The sequence below is a fragment of the Patiria miniata genome, unplaced genomic scaffold (genome assembly GCF_015706575.1).
Source record: "Patiria miniata isolate m_02_andy unplaced genomic scaffold, ASM1570657v1 HiC_scaffold_4, whole genome shotgun sequence".
Lineage (NCBI taxonomy): Eukaryota > Metazoa > Echinodermata > Asteroidea > Valvatida > Asterinidae > Patiria > Patiria miniata.
In genome coordinates, this window is record NW_024037071.1 from 5,989,184 (window position 1) to 6,008,325 (window position 19,142).

The window sequence follows — 19,142 nt, forward strand, 5'->3', positions numbered from 1 at the left end:
TGAAGAGCACTCGACCGATAATCGCGGAGCCGGGCCTTTAGGCTGCCAGTAATGGGCTGGCCCCGGCCGGAGTGTGATATTCCGCACTCGGGCCCCGGGTTGGCCGGCTCCGGTATCAGAAACGAGTAGATCCAATCGCTGGCCGTAGCTATTCCGGCAAAAGGCCGGGGGACCTTCTTGCATTTCCTGTGGAAGGAATGTTCCAGAGTGACCAATACTCTTTTGCGTTTAAAACGAGAGCGAGACACACAGATCTCCAGTTTGTTACTTCCCTTCATGACCGTTTTACCCTTGAATGGCCCGTGTTTAGTCTGTCGTGGAATTGTCAACAAAACTTGTTGTTTGGTTTCCATAAATCGCCATTTATTCAGAATACCATTGATTCTGAAAAAAAATATTTATCTGGAATGATGGACGCTGTATGATTCTAAGTTTGGGACACTTCACTTATGTGAACTAACTGCTCCTGAATGTGTGATGCTTAAATTGTTTCACTTTTTACTCATTGACTGAATGATGATATTATAGGGTGGAAAATGACACCTTTCGGGGTCAAAAAGGACACTTTGGGGATGGTTTCCGGGTAAAAATTGCCCGGTCCAGAGAAGTGTGATTATAACCCGGGAAGGTGTCACTTCGACCCCGAAAGCACGCATCAGGTCAGATATGATCAGGACTATGGTCAAATCGGACCCAGGACTTTTAATAAGAGTGCGTGCGATTTTTTAATTTTTTTTTGCGCGATGCCTCCGTTCGCAAGTTCATGTAATTCATAAATGCAAGTCAATTCCAACATATTTTTGTAACCTGAAATCCTCTGAAGTTTCTTATATCCGCGAATGTTGGTGCGGTCTAGTTACCGCACCAAAAATGCGCGGATATAAGAAACATCAGAGGATTCCAATTGACGGATATATAATCAAAATTGTACGACGTGCTGCTACTCCTTACTTCCAAGAATCGTATATTTGTCGGAGCAGTTCGGGTGAAAGGATTCACGACTTGACCAGTGGCGAGCATAAATGATGTGTCGCACCCGAGAAGTAATTAAACTCACTCTCAACCGAAGTACAGCTTCATTGCTTAACCCCCCCCCCACCCAAAAAACCCTGCTGACTGGTGATCTAATTTAGGTCAAGATGGCGAATACTAACGAGCCGTGAAGTTTGATAAACCGCACGTAGTGATCGGCGCTTGCGTCATAGGTTTAACATTATGGTGATTTATTTGTTATTCGCGCATGCAGAACGGTCACTGGCATTTAACTGACTTCTCTATCTGTAAAAACTGTCTTCAAAATTGTTTTGTACAATAGGCGCCTGCACAGCATATGCATGCAGGTATGATGAAAAACAACACTGCGTATTGATCTAGTACCTCCAGATTCTGACCAATCAGCTGGCGCCTGCTATCGTGTCTTCAGTAACCCATGTTGTATGACAAAAAACATGGCAGCTCGAAATGACGTCACAATTGCTCGAAATGACGTCGCAACTTCTGAAGGCAGCTCCAATTGGCTAGCGCGGGGTGGTATACAATTTACATGTACGGATATATCCGACGTTTATAGTGTGACTCGGCACACGCTAACGTCTGATCCTCTGAGTACAGGTTTTGCTGGTGAGAGCTCAATTCCATGGAGCTGCTAGACATACATGTTAATTTTGCATGAGACATTATATCAGCTTATTGAGTCAGCAGCTGAGCTGATTTTCAGCTGATTCTTGGCTAGTGCATAAATTTGCTGAACAAAAATTTCTGCTGATGAGCAGCTCCCGCGAAGGTTGGTTATTCCTCAAGCATGTCTCAAGTGTGCACCGACAGGAATTAAGAGGTTGTTAATGAAGACATAATCACATCATTATATGAACAACAGACAGAGCCATCTGTACGACAGTTGAGTTAACATGTACACAATTCCAAATCAATAATGTGATTTTCGGTTTTTATTTCTGATTATAAGCATAGTTAAACACGGCATTTTAATTAATCATCACATTTTTCATTAGTTACTCGAAACACACAGTCCGGAAAATTAACAGAAATCGAAAGACAAATCTGATTATAAGCACTGATTGGTTTTGACGTAAAGAGATTATCATAATGTATTAAGGCTTAGTGCAGTGTCGCGCGTTTGCTTAGTGTGTTTAGGCCTATGTACGGCAGATACCAGAATCTGCTAATATAGATTGGATAATATAGAGCAACATCGGATTATGTAGTACTGCATAGCCTTAAAAACATGAATCACACAAATACGTGCACGGTTGAATGTTCAGCAACTTGGTTATGTCTTGTGACAGTTGGTATCTTTTGATGACATGGCGCGCGTGTAGACAAGCACTTACAACAACCATGAAGAATGACCTGAGGGCCCGGATCTGGATGTAGATTAAATTGACTAGGAAAATTAATCTTGGCCAGTCCACTCTGCGCATTTTGTTACCCGAGGCGCTCCATAGCGCAAGCCATGAAGAGCCAAGGAGGCATTCAGTTTCGTTCCATCTATCGTCTGGTGTAGGCCATTTGCTCTTCATGATTTGTTCTTCCAGCTCGTATCATGTATCAAATGTTATTAATGTAATTTTGCATCTTTTAAGGCTCCTTTTATCTTACAATAACGGAAAGTCTCCATTAAAATACCACAATAATTATTTTACACTTCATTCCTTCATATAATAATGTAAGGAGAAGGGTCACACTTCCAAACAGTGTAAACAAGTGGTGTTAAAATACGTTAAGATATTTATGTTATTCGAACCAACAAATTCCCAACTGATGTTTATCTCAGTAAAAGTTGTGGTTCAATCGAGTAACAGTTGACGACTGAGCTTTTTGGTAAAAACACTTTAGATAATTTGTCGAAAGTGTCAAGTTTGAAAACCCGAATTCTTGTTTCCTTTTATCTTTGCCTTTGCTTGGTTCTGTAATGCTTCTACTATTCCCACCCATCAATCGTTCGCGTCAATATCACCGCAGACCGAGAGATATGTCTTTGAGAAACACATTCATCGCAAGACGTTTTTCATCTCAGCTTCCGTAGAGATGGCCCCCTTTTTCCCAATTCGCCAAATTACAGGTGCTGCACGAAATGGAGGGCGCGACTTTCATCGTCTTAAAAGTGTCATACGTTCCCCGTTGTAACTCTACCTCCCTGTTTGTGACTTCTGGCAAACCTCCATTCTTGACCAGGGTTTATACTTTGGGCAAAAAAATAAAATCTTGCAAGTCGATGGTTTCCAGCGGAATTCGGGACCTGATTTGGTGATCACGTACATCATTAGTTCTGATTATATTCCTTGTGAGCGTCAAGGAGCAGCATATTCACATTTCATGTTTTTTAGAATGATTCTATGATTTCCTTAACAAACAGGGTTTTTTTTTATCTGATCGCAATTACTTTTTCAAAGGGAAATCTTCTAGGGTCGTTGCGATTTATTTTAATGGAAGGAAAATGCCATTTTTTTGGCGGCTGGATTCGAGGATGTTGATACTTAAATTGTTTTAACGAGCACCGATAATTCCTGATTATATTTCTGTACGCAAGTAGAGTTTCACGTTATAGATATACATGTACAAAGAAAGTTTAAGAAAATTCACGAAATTTCTGACCATTTACCCTGCTTCTGTATTCATCAGTGATTAACTATATACGCAGCTTTTCCCTACATACTTATAATAACACATGACATTCTGCAATCAATTATATCCCTCTGAAAACATGTACATCCGAATAAATGGTCGTCAATTTTACCAACAACGCATTAAACACGGGTCACTGAATGAATTCTCTGTAAGAGGATCATTCTAAACACCTGTTTCTGTGTAATTTGTTTGCAGGTGTTTACGTCTTTGCTTCACATGATTATGACCCGCCAGAATTCCCAGTCTCAGTATGCTTGTATGATGTTACTATAATTAACTTCATGATCACAGACGCTTTCATGCATTTTTTTTTTCCGTGGTGAACACATCAAATACCAAGACCGGTTTTGTCTTTTACCTGCCCGTTTTCATAAAATGAAATGACATTTTCACGAAATGGAAACCGACATTAATTTGGCTGCGAAAATGTTTTTTAGGGTAAATTAGTGGTGATTTGTGAGCGTGCACGGACAGATTCTCTTTATGCGAATACCATGTCCTTTACAATAATGCCATGATGCTCCAACGTTCAGTTTTACAGTTGATTGACATTAACCACACTGCAGTGAGTAAAATCACCTGCGCTTCCGAAATTGGCCATAGTCAAGTAAGAAAAGAAGTTATCACACTCAGCTGAAATCGAAGGTTCCATTTTGAAGGTTTAATGTTTATTTTGTGTTTCACATGCGTGTTACTTACGAGACAAGTTTCAGATTTTGACGGCTGAGAGTCGTGAATTCCGCTGCACAGTGTTTGCCAATTAAATCCCGTATTGCGTTTTCATCATGTCATAACAATATAATCTACGCAATAAAAAAATAATACACTGGAGTTGAAAAGGGCATAAGCCGCCAGAGGAACGAAAGACGCAAAAGCCTTTATCCATCATCAGGTTGTCTCATCAGGGCCCTGTCATTCCTATTTATCATCTCTGAGGTCGGGATAATATGACCCAGAAAGAGAAAAAAATGTGAAGCGTGCGGATAGCTAATGTTGCATGTTCTGTCTGCACGGAGAAGAAATAAATACAGTGTTGCCAAACTGTATGACGCGTGGATCTGAAATGATGCGTCAGAAATGCCGCATTGTGGGTTCGAATTTTAATGCAGCGTGAAATAACGTAACAAGTGGATTTTTTTTAAGTTAAAGGCTATCAATCGTCCTTGAGGTAGCTGGAAATGAGCCTTCAAAACTGAACAGCTCATGTAGCAAGTAAAACACAGTTGAGGGGAAATGGAGCACGATTTATAACCGATCCCATCTGACCGGAAATTAGAGCAAAAAGGCGATTAAGATGGAGGTCAAAGAAGTCACTAATCGATGCCTTCTTAATATGCGGTAATTAGTTACCGGGTAAATTTTAAACAAAGTAAATTTGTGGCATGGCATGGCTTCATGAAGAATGACCCACCTTTAACTCTAAGAGATACATAATTCTAAAGTTTAATTGATTTTCCGGTGGTTTAAAAATTACTCTATGGAAAACAGCCCTTAATGAGGACAACAAGAATTTGTAGCACTTTAAAAACACGCTGTGAATTCAAATCCTCACTAATTTAAATACGAGATGATTGCTATTGTACTTTTTAATATCACTTATAAGTGTGGAAATAGATGGATTTGTAATGGATTATCAATTGAAAAAAACTAATAAAGGGTGGATTTATTTGAAAAGTTAGTTGTTAAGTGTATCAGTTTTTATGTTTTTTTGGAATTTCGCTGACCATCAGACCAAAAGGCGGTCTAATAAGGAAGGGATGAACTATGTAATCAAAGAAGAATGAGGACTCTTATCTGTTGACATTTCCCTTGAATTGGTTTCAAGTATAAGAAAGGAAAAGCAAGATTCTGATCAGATATTTCAGTGAGCCGTTGCAGTTCGAGGGGAAAAACATGTGGAACTCTTCACTTTACAGCCGAATATGCTATTCTGTGTGTGTTGCGTGGACCACAAAATGTTGTGGGACAATATTGTAACCATGCTGTTTACAACTGAGGACATGTATCTGGACATACGAGGCCCTCGCGGCTCTAAGACTATCTCATTAATGAGGACTTACCGGGCGAGAGGTTTAAGCACTTTAGATGCTATCGGGGAGAATGTAGAACTGAACCATATAGCCCCGGAAGAAAGATATGGAAAGGCGAGGTCAAGCTACTAGAATAGGAAAGTGCACCACCCAAAGTAAAAGTGGAGGGAAATACAGGCGGGTGCGCACTTTGAAGGTATAGCATATGAACAGTCTGACCTTTACTAACAGCATCAGGTAATGGTGCCAAACATGCTAGAAAGCCAGTTACTGTTTGATGTTTGACAGAAGGACATTGGTTAGGTAATATACAATTGCCGCGTGATGCACGCAAATAGTGAGTCAATCACTCAGAAGTATATACCTTTCTGTACCTTTGTGTAAGTTTCTCTTATATCGTACTGAACAGCTAAACACGGATAACATTTATAGTTAGCAGGGACTTTTCGCCTTTGGGCCCAAGTGACAAACAAAGGGATCAGTTTTGCAGACGTCACATTTTGAAGCCAAGTTTCTATTAACATAACAATCAGTATGAACAAATGTTAACTCAATTTGGTATAAGACTGTTAATACGAGTAAATATTAAAAAAAAAAAAAACATAAACTATAGAAACTGCTAATTATTCTCGAGACTTTCAACTTACGTTATGGTATACAGCTATCGATGCTGATAGTCTTCATGCATGGGGATCACGTGGGGGGTCGCGCTTCATGAATTATGCATCAAAACCTGTTTACGTAGAATTATCAAGTTGCCCCGCGGGGGCTTTGAAATTAGATTCCTACAGATGCTCGTATTATTTTGAAGGGAAAGGTCTTCATTTGAACTTTTGGAGATGAAGGGTAAATGTGACCATTTGCTGTGACACTATCAGTCCTTGACCAGGATATGGGTGTCCTTGTCCAGTACTTTGGCTAAGTTCGCTATGCTTATATTGAGCAAGTCTGATCATGGACTCAAGCTAGAAACACGTTTAAATGGATATTACAAAAAGGGAGTCTTGGAAATCTACTCGCTAAACAGAGCTAGAGTGACGTAGCGAATTTCTCAGTCATTCCATGCAGTTACAAAAACTGATATCAAAGGCCAATCCCTGACCAGTTTAACTTGAGGTCGTTATTTTTTTGTGGGGGCGCTCCAAGGAAATACCTTTAACATTTTATAAATGTATTGTGAATTATGGTGCTCAAAAGTATATCGAAGACGAAGGCTGGTGACCAATGCATAATTATTTCAATAGAAAAAGACAGGTGGCGCTTAGGTACTAGACTAACATGTCGTCAACGGGTTTCCATCAAGCAACTGTTGGTAGTCACACACGAATCATGCGCGGGACACCAGCTAATGACCGAGGCTGACGTAACAATCAAACCCGGGCGCCATTTTTTGTTGAGTTGCTAGTCTGGACCAAGCTGGTTCATGTATGGCATCTCTCTTTAAGAAGCAATGAGCATTCAAAACGAGGCCCGTCTTGGTTACCAGTCTCTCGTCGACTGGTGCCCGTCACTGGGCATTTGCTTTGCGTGTAACGCGCCATCGAAGCATGAGAAAGGCCACATTTTCCACATCTGATGATGTTTGTAGTCAGGCAGATCACAATTCCACGTAGGTATTAATTACGAGAATCACACGTTACACAAATATTGATTCCGTCACATGTACGCTCGACTTTTTCATCGCTGCCAAAAAAGGACAATTACACAACACATTCCTGACTGCGAATCGCAGTATCACGATCGACTTTCTGTCAAAAAACCTCGAAATTGAAAACTGTCAATTCCCCAAGAAACTTGATCCTTGGCACGAGAGCAAGGCTACAAGAAAGATCCATACTTCTGCTGAAACTGATCAATCAAAATGGAGTCAAAGTATCAAGTTGTCAACATTCTAGTGCGACAATTTTGTCCATGGTTTATCAAGCTCTGACTATCGGAAAGACGTCAAGAATGATTCCTTTCATAATTTATTGTGCACGTCACAGTGAGTTTTTTTTATGAAATGAGCCACCAGAATTATCACTGTCGAGTCATCTTTTAACTCATTTTAAAAATAGAGGTTTGAAGAGGATTTTGGAAGGTTATTTTCGTGCAAAATGGATATCAAAGTGCAAAATGGATACAAAGTGTTGAAAACAGAGACAGAATATATCTGCAAATATAATATTTATAAAGAGTTTTTATCTTGGAATTTTTTAATTGCCTGCAACATTATTGGTCATTTGTCATACCTTCCCCTAGATCTGGTCATAGTGAAGTTAATTTGAATAAACATCTTTCCGTAAATATCTTCCTTGTTATAATGCACCACTGTCAGTTTCAGTTCTAATTATGAAACAATTTTGACTAATTGAAACTAGCTCAAAATAGCGTGGGTGGATCTGAGAAATGCGCTGGTATGTCAGACTTCACTGACGTGACACATACTGCGTTTACTTTGCAATTGACCGTTTGTTTCTACCTCAAACTAAATATGTGATATACACTTCGAGTTGCTGGAAAGTAAATACGGCCCAAAATTGCGTGCGCCGGCCAGATCAAGAATTAGCATGGTATAAATTTCTCCCTTTTACAAATTGGTTTTTGGCCCTTGCATTAGAAACGTCGTACTGCAAGATTGTATTTCTTAGAAATACTGGATGAGATTTAACCCAAAAGTCGCCCCATTTTGCAAAAGAGTGGAGAGGTAATTTTTCAAAATAGCAATTGTTGGTTGCCTTAAGAACTACCTTAAGGCAACCCAATGATCTTTGACAGGAAAACAAAATCCAAATTAGTTGGATTTCATGTTGAAAAAAAAACGTTTTTCTTTTAAGATGGAAAATGAAAGTAGGTCGACCAAGCTTTAAATATGATGTCTTTTAAAGCTCTAAGGAGGGTATGTATCATTATGTGAGGGTATGTATCATTGCTGCATTATAAGGCAACTAGTCTGATACCTTCAGACACCTTTAATTTCAAGCATCGTCCGTGCAGTATGCTATGCTTCTCCTGTTTTGACTCTTCCATCTACGATAGATCCATGACCACGATTCTTTTTAATGAATCTCTCTGGCTCTTTGTTCTGAATGACGTTTCATTTCAAGCCATCAAGCTATTTAGTATTATCCTAGTGTTGACACGCTTCGTGAGGTTTGACGTGGCGACACGATCCCGATTATATGCATATTTATTCAGCGTGAACTGAGGTTGGATAGCTCGGCTGCTGGGCCATTTTATCTAGGATTCTATTTATGGGCCTGCTACGGGGAGGAAAAATTAACCTGTAGATCACCTGACCCAATTGCCATTTACTCGGTCGAAATGAATCATTTTGTTTCGGAGAACTGAGGCAGATAGTACCCAGTGCTTGTTTCTTTGCAATAAATGGCCGATTAGCGACTTTATGTCTCATTGTACGACTGCTTTCGGGTTTGGTTCTTGGCAGTAACATAATTCAAAGTATATCTGCGTTTTTATATTTTCTTTTTTTTTAATTGAGCAATTTTGAATTGAAGAAAGAAAGTAATAGACCCGGAAATTACTGTGGCCGAAGATATCATGAAATTAACATAGGAAATGAGCACCGTCCTTTAAAATATTTGTTTTTAAAGGTAAAGCACTTTCGAATATAATTTCTGACAATTTTGCATGGAGTGAAAATATGGGTTGTTACCAAACGCTGCACTAATCGACCAAATAAATTTCGGGAATGATATGTCGGAGGCAAATATTATGGTACTTTTTTGTGTAATCCGTCAAGGATAGTACACGGGAATATTATAATCATGTAGTGCATTCAGAGTCCACATTATGCATTTTTATAATTCAATGACTGTGTCAAATCCCGACAAGAGCATAAAATCGAATAGCAAATATCGGATCGGGCCAAAAGAGAAAAAAAGAAAGAAAGAAGAGACCAGGATGTGAGGATGGTGGTACGAGAGCAGCTGCCTCATTAGACCTCTTCATGGCGTTATCGACGCCGTCTACCAGACGCCTTGAGTCCCATCAACAAAGACCATCCAGAAGCTTCGCATCGGATCCAAACCCCCGTATCACCTGACTAATATTTTACTCCAGTCTGGCTCTCCTGGATTTCCAATATCTCGCTCAGGGGAGACGATCGTTGCTTGCGGTAGAGAGCCCTCCAGCCAAACCCGTCATTTGACTAGGGTTAAACACCACTTGCAGAGGCTAGACGGGGGATAATTAAGGCGAAGGAGGGCGGATGGATACGCAGGAGATTTATTGCTCTCGTTGGCTGCCGCTGGATGGCTGAGATAGTGAGAAATCCATTTGGGAGTCAGAGTCAATAGACTGGATCATGTTGCGGAAACTGTGTACGGGGGAATCGCCCTCAGTACATCCACTTCGATCTTTTTCCAGCCCAAAGATGTACACATGTATCTCACATCATGTCTTCAGAGAATTGAGATTCACAACGATTGAAATGTGAGATGCGGTTAGCAAAACATGTGCGCCAGCGTGGCCTGCCCTGCAATGAGCGCGAACTCACATGTAGGCTTGTAGACATTCACAATATGATGATACAGCATTTAGTCAATTCCCGAACGTGAAATGATATTTCAATCTGCTGCTTATGGCGCTTCTTTACAAAACATGCATAAGCAATTAATTACAAATATACACGAACGACCAAAATACTCAGACCACTATATATAACAAACTGCACATTATGTGCCTTATTCACGAGTCGGCCATATTGGTTGAGAGCATGATTGGGAGTGAGGCAAAATCTTCATTTTTGGAACTTGTGTAGAGAAATGAAAGCAATGCCGTTACAAATTAATACCAGTCTGCTCTGATGAATAATTGAAAATTTGTGATTAAACATACTCTAATGTTTTAAGCCACATTTTAAAAAAAATGAAAGTGAGGCTGTAGTGAATAAAAAGTCTGGCGCCATCCCATTCAACAGTTCACAATTTATGCAATATGTTCAGGGAACACAACAAAAATGGCCAACTTGTGTATAAGGCCCATGGCTGGGGATTGCATTATAATTTCTGAAGGGGGCCAATTTAGTTTCCTTCGTTTAAGCAAGGCTATTGAGAAACATCGCAACACCGTCTCAGGTTATGTATTCTAGTGTAATAATCGAACTATTTGTTTGACGATAGTTCCCGCATGAAATTGCGATCTGGGCATTACCAAGTAAAGTACTAAATAACCTACCCGAAGCTGAAGACAAACTGATTCCTAACAATCTTTGCTAATTCGTTGAATAATATACAACAACGTTTCTGGACGTCCCGCGTCATTTATACACAGAATGAATAAACTAAATATGTCCATCCCGGGTAAATGCCGAAGCCGGAGACAAAAACCATGATTTCGAAAACGCTTGAGTGAAGCTGATTCTCGTCATCGACCTGCCAGTGAACCTTGAGGAGAGACTATACTTCTATTCAACGCTTTGTGAATTTTGAAGAGAGTCTAGTTCCATTCACCATTTTGTGAACTTTGCCATGTATATTGACTTGAAGCCAAATCAAATAGACGGTAACCATGGATCCCCGTAACAAGTGACCCTGACTTCCCCTAGGCCTAAATGTTGACAATTAGTAATTTGTAGCTGTAGGATTTTGTCTTGGATATACTGTCCGAACTTATAACGCAGTATTTTGGTGTTGTAAGTTTGGATCAGCGTTTAATCTGTCAGTTACGGTGAGTTTTGCTTTTGAATCAGACGGATTGAAACGAATCATGACAGACCATATAAGCAAGATGTTGGTGTTCAAATGCTACAAAAGCTAGAACATGGTGCATGAAATAATTGTTAGTAACTGGATCAGGCCTAAGCAGGTAACCGTTCCTGCTGCAGCCAGAAGTCCGCCATTTTTCTTTCGTTTCAAAGTTTGGGTTCAGAAAGCTTTGTTTAACCTCATGTACGCAATACAGATGGGTGAAATTGAACCTATTATTGAAGCGTCCGTTTGTTATCAATGTGTAAACATCTAACCTGAATATTCACACCTTGGACCCAATGACACCCCCCCCCTCCCCGTACACCTGCAGGAGTTGTGGCTCAAAGTATCCGGCAACCGAATGGTGATAACACATTCCTCTCTAGTATATAAATGCCAAGGTAACTAAAGAAGCTTCTGGCTAAATGAGTCACAGAAACTTTTTAAGGGGCTGAAAAAGAATCTGGAGGATTCTCTTATGCTCTTTAAATGTAGATATACGTTAACATGCGACTATGAAACCTCAAGTGGTGAAATCAAGAACGGAACTTTTAGTCAATAAGATAATTTTTCTTTTCTTTTTTATTAACTGTATCCAATTTTCTCGAACTACAAGCTGTTCGCTCATGAGATATTGACGCAGTACGGCGGAGCCGAGGGTGGCAGCGTAGTGCGAGGCAGGTTGGAAGCCGATCCCTACGCAGGTGGCCGACTCGTGCGGCCGGGTGACGAATTTCATGCTTGCCCGCTGAATATTGAAATAAAAAAATCTCCGGTGTCAAGCGGAACTGGCTCTACGGAAGCTCTGCTACTACTCGGCAGCGCGAAGGGGCGAGCTCCTGGGGTTTTACAGATCAACAAAATACGAGAATTCGCGGGTGTGCGTCAGCGTTGTTTGCGATGTCAAACTTGTGCGGTGATTTGGCCTTTTCTAACGCCATGGAGAAATAACTTCATGAGAAGGTGCCATATTTACTGAATGATTATCATTAAATTATCGACCATAACGTTAAATATTTAAAGTATTTTGTTGCCGCACGCTTCGGTCCAGAATGTCCAGAAGTAACGAGGTTCTCTCAATGAATCAGTTTTTCCAATCCAAAGCTCAAAATATTTGATCTGACTCTGATTGTTACACTACAGACAATTATTTAAATGTGTATTGTACAACATAAAAAAATCTTACTTACTACCCAAATGTTATGAACTTTTAGGTACCTCCATGGGCGTCGCGAGGAGGGGAGCAAGGGGGGCACTTTGTGGCCCTCCCGGAAAAGCACCCCCCCCCCCCCACCCCAAAAAGGGGGGAACAAAAAGACGCTAGAAAAATGATAAATTTAGAATATGCCGGAAAAATACAGGGATTTCGGGGGGATGTGCTTTGCCCCCCCCCCTCCTAGAAAAATCCTGGCGAAGTTCATGGGTACCTATAAAACTGCTATTCACTCATATCAAAATTGATTGATAAAAGTTACGTCAGCGATGACCAACTCCAACGATCTTTACATCTTCTAACAAATCCACAGTTTTGATTGATTGAAGCTGACATATTTAACACGGCACTTTTAATGCCAACTTGATTCACCGGTCTCGTAAAAGGTAAGTGGATCTAAAAATGATTGAAGTGAAGTTAAACTAACTTAATTAACCTTTACAGTAAGAAAAAAAACACGGTTTAGTCACTAAAAACAACTGTGCACTAGTTATCTAAGTTAGTTAATTGTTAATCATGGTTAGTAATCATCTTTTACTGTGCAACATCCAATTAACCACACGTAACCCTGACGACAAATCAAGTCAGCGCCTTGTAAACCCTTATAAAGGTGCCACATAATGGTCTCGTATTTTCATCAACTTCTTTACCAGTCCCTAAAAATAGCAAGCGCTTTGAAACGCCCATAGAAAGCGTTATATAAATGTAATACATTTTTTATTATTATTATTAATATTTCCCATTGCAAGCCTTACCTCCACCCCCACAACCTAATTTTTACCATAAGCAATTTGTTAGCACGTTTGTCTACTAAGCAGCCGCTTCCTCTGAAATCTTCTCTCACCTGCGAGCCAGTCAAAAAAAATATAAAATGCATAGTGTTGCTGGCTTTTGCAAAACGAATAATTCATGTGGTAATTAAATTTCTGTGTCTGACACCCCCTCCACCCCCCCCCCCCCCCCCCCGGGCATTGGTGTGGCGACCTCGTGCCACAACTTTTCATGTTTTCCATATTTATATCAAAGCCTCAACGAAAAACATAAATGAAACATAAATGACGTTTACTTCGTATAGTGGCCGTTCGCATCTGTCAGCTCACCTCGATTCAGGGATGCATCAATTTGCCTATTTTAACGGCTGAGCCGGAACGTGCGTAAGTGATTAAATTGTAAGTCCACTTAATCCGGTGGGCTAATTATCTGGTAGAATGATCCCCGAGGCAGATCGGAAGGATTATCATATGATTACATGATCTATGGGATTCGTGTGTTATTATTACATCATGAATGAGTTCCAATACTGAACTCAGTATACTGTTTCTATGTGTCAGAGAGCTTTCACCACATGAATATGTCACGTTTTGAATCATTCAGTCAGCTGATCGCGATGTTGTGGTCACGTGATAAAGCAAAAACACATTTTACACAAACGGGAATATCTAAACGAAAATTGGATAATTTAATATCACAACTTGTCATCAACGGATGTCCTGGGGTGCAGATAAAAAAATATCTCAACCCTCGTATTTACATAATTATATAGGGCCTAAACGCCTTTAGCGCGCATTGACCCCGTTAGAAAAATCGGTGTCTAAATCTCATATGAACAGTCAAGATGCTGGGCTTTCATTATATGGTTGCAATTGGTCACTTTAACGACAACATGCTAATGAACTGAATATCGTCTTGGTGTTGCCTTCGTGAACTAACAAACTGTTTTACATTTAAAAAAAAAAAATGACTCCATACATGTCAGACGAAATGACGGCTGACGATGTGCGAAACTCTTACCTTCTGTTTGATTAAGAAATGTTTTGAGAAAGATTTTTTTTTGCTACAGCGAAATCAAAAAAACAGTACCTTCAAGATCTTTGGCGGGAAACACTGCTATAGATTTAACACTTCATCACTTTCAGTTAGCAATTTATGGTTAGCTGACGTCATAGCCGTAGAGTTGCCACACATTGCTTTGAAAAAATGTGGACACAAACTGAATGCAAAAACTGCCTCTTGCGCCCCTCGTGTGTTGTTATCTGAATTGGTGAAGCAAGGACGTCATTTTGTGTCCATACGATGCCCCTGCCCAATTCGTCAGAGCGGTTAACCAGAAAATGCTGCTAAGCATGAATACAGATGAGAACCAGTGCATAGCATTATTTATCAGTAATATTCTAGCTGGTAGCCCGCCAATGTGAAGCAAATTATTCTTATATAGCCAGTTGGCACCTCTGTAGGTCCAACGACTCTTGAAGACATGACCAATCAAATTTAATGACAAATATAAAATGCCATACCCTAAATTAAAACTGTGCGCTGAGAGATTCTCTCTTTCGGGAAAGGTCAAGCCACGTCTTCGAGAACACTGGCAGATCGAGAACAAACTAATCTACCGGGAGTTACTTAAAATTCAGAGAGAAATGCAAAAGGTTAATTGCTCCACACGGATTTAAACTTCTAGCAGTATTGCGGTCCGATGCATTTTCATGAGTACTAGTAGGCCTACCTTGCAACACGCACGAATACGAATGCCAAGTCATTTGTCCATGATCCAGAGTACGAGGGTGAGTGAGAGTACGTTTCTACGGGTACGATTTTAATCCAAGAACACAAAAACGAGTACCAGTATTTTTTTTAAGAATATGCATACATTTTCGATTCATGTTTCCTTGAATTTTTCAGCGTCAACTTACATAACATATGCTATTAAAGGCACTGTACAAGAAGATGCGTTAAGGTATCCTCTTTTTACCAGATTGTAAATGACCTAACAATAACAATAACGTTTCAGATCATTCGAATCTTCGCAGCGTAATATTATATCTCAGACGGTATCGTTTATACTTCTTTTCCCGTCTATAAAAGAAATGGTCAGCCTCGGTTTCGTATTTTATAAATTGAGTCAATGGTCACTCGTTTTTCTTTCACAATTCTTTTGTAAAAAAAAATACGACATTGAAACATGCAGTACTTTTAAAAATTAATTCAAAAGTTACGTAACTGTTGTAATTAGGAGAATAAAAATAATGGGAACAGCTGGTCAGTTGTTAGGGAGAGTCTGGCCGTACAACTCTGTTCGTTTACGGGAACAAAATAAGGAAATATCTGTGTTAATGTACACTGGTCGGTCAGTAGTTATTTTCAAAGCTAGTTACGGTTTTCTGGGTCGGTTTAAGACAAATCTGGATACCGTGGCCTCAGGCGTGGTGGGTTTGATATTTCAAACTGCGAAAGGCCAAGGATAGTAATTCGGGAACTTGGGGCTATTCTAAGCATTTTGAATCAGAATACTGGATGTTTATGTTACAACTTTAAAAAGGAATTGTTGTTGGCTTTGCGCATGCGCTGCGGGCATGGGTTGGACTTTACGCCACATATTCAATAGACCTCCTTAAATAAAGAGAAGTCAAAACGAATGTCAGAACATCTATAACCGGTAACGGTTTGGTGTCCATCTGATTACTTATTCTCTTTCCCTATACTTGTCTTTCAGTAGGTCCTATGACCGCTTTAAATCTCTACTACCAGTACCACGAGTTGATCCACTTAAACGCCCCGCTTCCAAGTATAGACACGCCCCTTTTTAGGTGGAATTATTGGACCGGAGACATCATCACCGACAGCAAATCTGTCGTGCGAAATCATTGTTTGTTAGCAATCTTTACCTGTGGATAGCAGCGTGAGACAAGTCGTTAATATCCACCACCATGCTCGTCCCAAAGACACATTCATCTTGCTTCTTTCTCCGCTGAAGTAAACCTCACCACAATCACTCCCAAGTCAAGATCCTAAATCGTCAGATCCACTATCTTTCCGCGGCACTAAGCCAGTTTCCAACGACGATGCAAGAGTTAGGTGCGATGAGTGGTTATCCGGCTATTTATTGTGAGGAATGTCTACACACGTTCGGAAAACACCAATCCAAAGTTTCCATATCCACGGTTTGGTTGTACGAGTTAACGAAGTGTTACTCCCCGTCACACAGAATAACACATCATACAACCACTGCAATGTCTTGTCTGTTTAATCCAAACGGCTAAAATAAAAGACCATAGTGTATAACGAAATGCGGCTGAATACTGAAATGCATACTTTTGTTTAAACTGTGCACATGGAACCATGCAGAGCTTCTGCTTAACTGTGATGCAGTGTCTCTTCTGGGCGCAGTGCGTGCGTTGCTGCAGAGCGAAGTTGATTTGTGGGCGGGGCTAGCGGCTGACGGACGTCACGTGTTGTTGGCGTGGATAAAAAAAGCTTATGTTCGCATTATAAGAGTACATCATCGGAGAATAATTGAAAGGGGTCTGCAACCCTACAAGGGCTTTACGTAGAAAAATGGCAATCATAATCAGCCTTGCCGCTGTAATTCTTAATTAAAGCAAGACGAAATGCATCGAGAGGATGAGGCAAATCCCGTAATAGGATCACTGTCACTAGACCTCGCCCTGTCTTGACAGGTGCAGGACACGAGAGGAACATAGTGGGGGTGGTGGGGGACTATTAAAACTATTAAACCAAAAATGTAAATTGCATTCTACCGCGAAAATGAAAGACAGGTACTGAAAACCATCATCAAAATTAATATTAATGGAATTAAATCAACTTGATCTTGAAAATATATACTGAAAACCAAGCATTATGATGGACACTTATGGCAATATCATACATTGAACTCAACTTTAAAATATCCCGAGGCTCCTCGATACTCGGAAAATTCTATTTTACCAACTAGCGTGAGATCTGCAAAACCTGCTCCATGGATGAACTAACATTATCGTAAAATCACAAAACATGACTTGACAATATTGGGCCATCGAACTAAATGAATGCCAGATCTAATCCTTGTTTTTGGAATTTTATATGAAGCGATGGACACGCTAATACCCAACGACAGTATATCATTCAACAGGGGCACACGGATTGTCAATAATGATGTCAGGGGTCACTATCATCTGAAGCACCGGTTTCCAAGCATTTCAGCGGGGAGAGCCCGCTGGACTAGCCGCCATCTCTCGGCAACTTGCTGTACTACAATGCAATGAACTCCGTGTTACAAAAGTGGAGGGCGCTGTTTGGCAGCCAAGGAAAATTGCTCAGCAAAAGGTTTCTAAACCCCGTTTCAGTTCCAGACTCGGATTGACCTTTTTCTGCACATTCATTTGGACGCCTATAATGTTCAAATCAAATGAGAATCTCTCACATGTAATCTCATGATATGATGATTTGATGTAATTCGCCTGAAGTCTTCATGCCAGGACCCTATTTCTTGTGCAACGCAACAGGAGACGTGACGTACGTAGCTTAGATTGAAAAATAAGAAAAGTATGAGATTTTTTTTAGTAAGTGAGACGACACAAATAGAGGGCGCTATTTGGTTTGGGTAAGTTTGGTTCTCAGACCAAAAGATTCTGACTATTCTGACCAATCTCAGGTCGGGCATGCGTCACGTCACAGCACGTGACCAAAACGGATAGGATCATTCCGGTCGCGAAAATTTCCGAAGTTATCCAAATGCGTTTTCTTTAACTCTCGGCAGTGGGCGCACATTTCAAATTTCAATACCATTCGTATTGCCTGCAAAGCCAGTGGAGAATTTAAAAGGGGCGCCTGGGCGGCCAAAAGCAAAGACCCCCCCCCCCCAATAAAACCGAGACCGCCTATCATTGATACACCCCCCCCCTTCGAAATTTGCGGCGGCCTTCTGGACACCCCCCCCCCCGAATGCTTGGGTCTGCATCCTGCCAATGGTCTGACACCACATTGAAGGACCGCCCCTCCCTTTTCAACATTTCTAGATCCGCCACTGTGCTAGGCATCTAAGAGAACGATTAATAAACCGTGTTTCCCGCGTTTTTTCTGTACATTTATCTGCTCTCTGCGTTCTGAGGTTATTCACCTTTTTCAAAAAGAATCTCTATTAACTAGACAGTCACCCACAGGAGGACCATTCGACAAAGGACCTACTTCAAACGCCATCCTTTTCATGACACCTACTTGTGAGACGAGAGTATCTAGTTACAATCAAGATGAGAACGACGGATGCAGTTCAAGTTTGAAGGAAGGAGTATAAAACCGTCTTGGAAGTGCTGAACTGAAGGTGTCAACAGAAGCCACCCGGGAAATGATCATTAAATATTCAAAATCTTTCAATCTGAGCTGGGTGAGTGACATCAAGTAGCACTGACCTATCACCTGGTCAGAAGAACACGGGAGAGAGGCTTGCATTCTGAAATAATATTAAAGGCGATGCCAAATGGATGCTGATAAATTTGATTGTCCATATCTTTTTGATAGAGGGCGCTGTTATACGCTTGAGCGGTTGACAACTGAGAGAAGTTGACATCTAGGGTTCAGTATTCAAGGCTCGGTGCATTATGGGAATATCGATATGCTAATTCCTTATAAGCATAAAGTGACGTTACCCTCTTCCCAGGTCAGGCTCATTTACTCGACAACGGTTTATGTGCATTCCATAACGACATATTCCACGCTCGTTTTACACACACGATCACAGACAGTAATTCTACATCATAGCAGCACCGGCCTTTCAGCAGACTGTCACCGCAC

General features: G+C 40.6%; 1 protein-coding gene across 2 annotated transcripts in view; it reads right to left on the bottom strand.

Annotated features, from left to right (window-relative positions):
- LOC119739839 (neuronal acetylcholine receptor subunit alpha-10-like) overlaps window positions 1-16,728 on the bottom strand; it is a 53,127-nt gene extending 36,399 nt beyond the window's left edge. For both annotated transcript variants that reach the window (XM_038214933.1, XM_038214932.1), the window contains exon 1: window positions 16,241-16,728. In XM_038214933.1, the coding sequence (XP_038070861.1) occupies window positions 16,241-16,307 (67 nt within the window). In that variant the 5' untranslated portion in view covers window positions 16,308-16,728. The remainder of the gene's footprint in view (window positions 1-16,240) is intronic.
- Window positions 16,729-19,142: the final 2,414 nt, after the last annotated feature.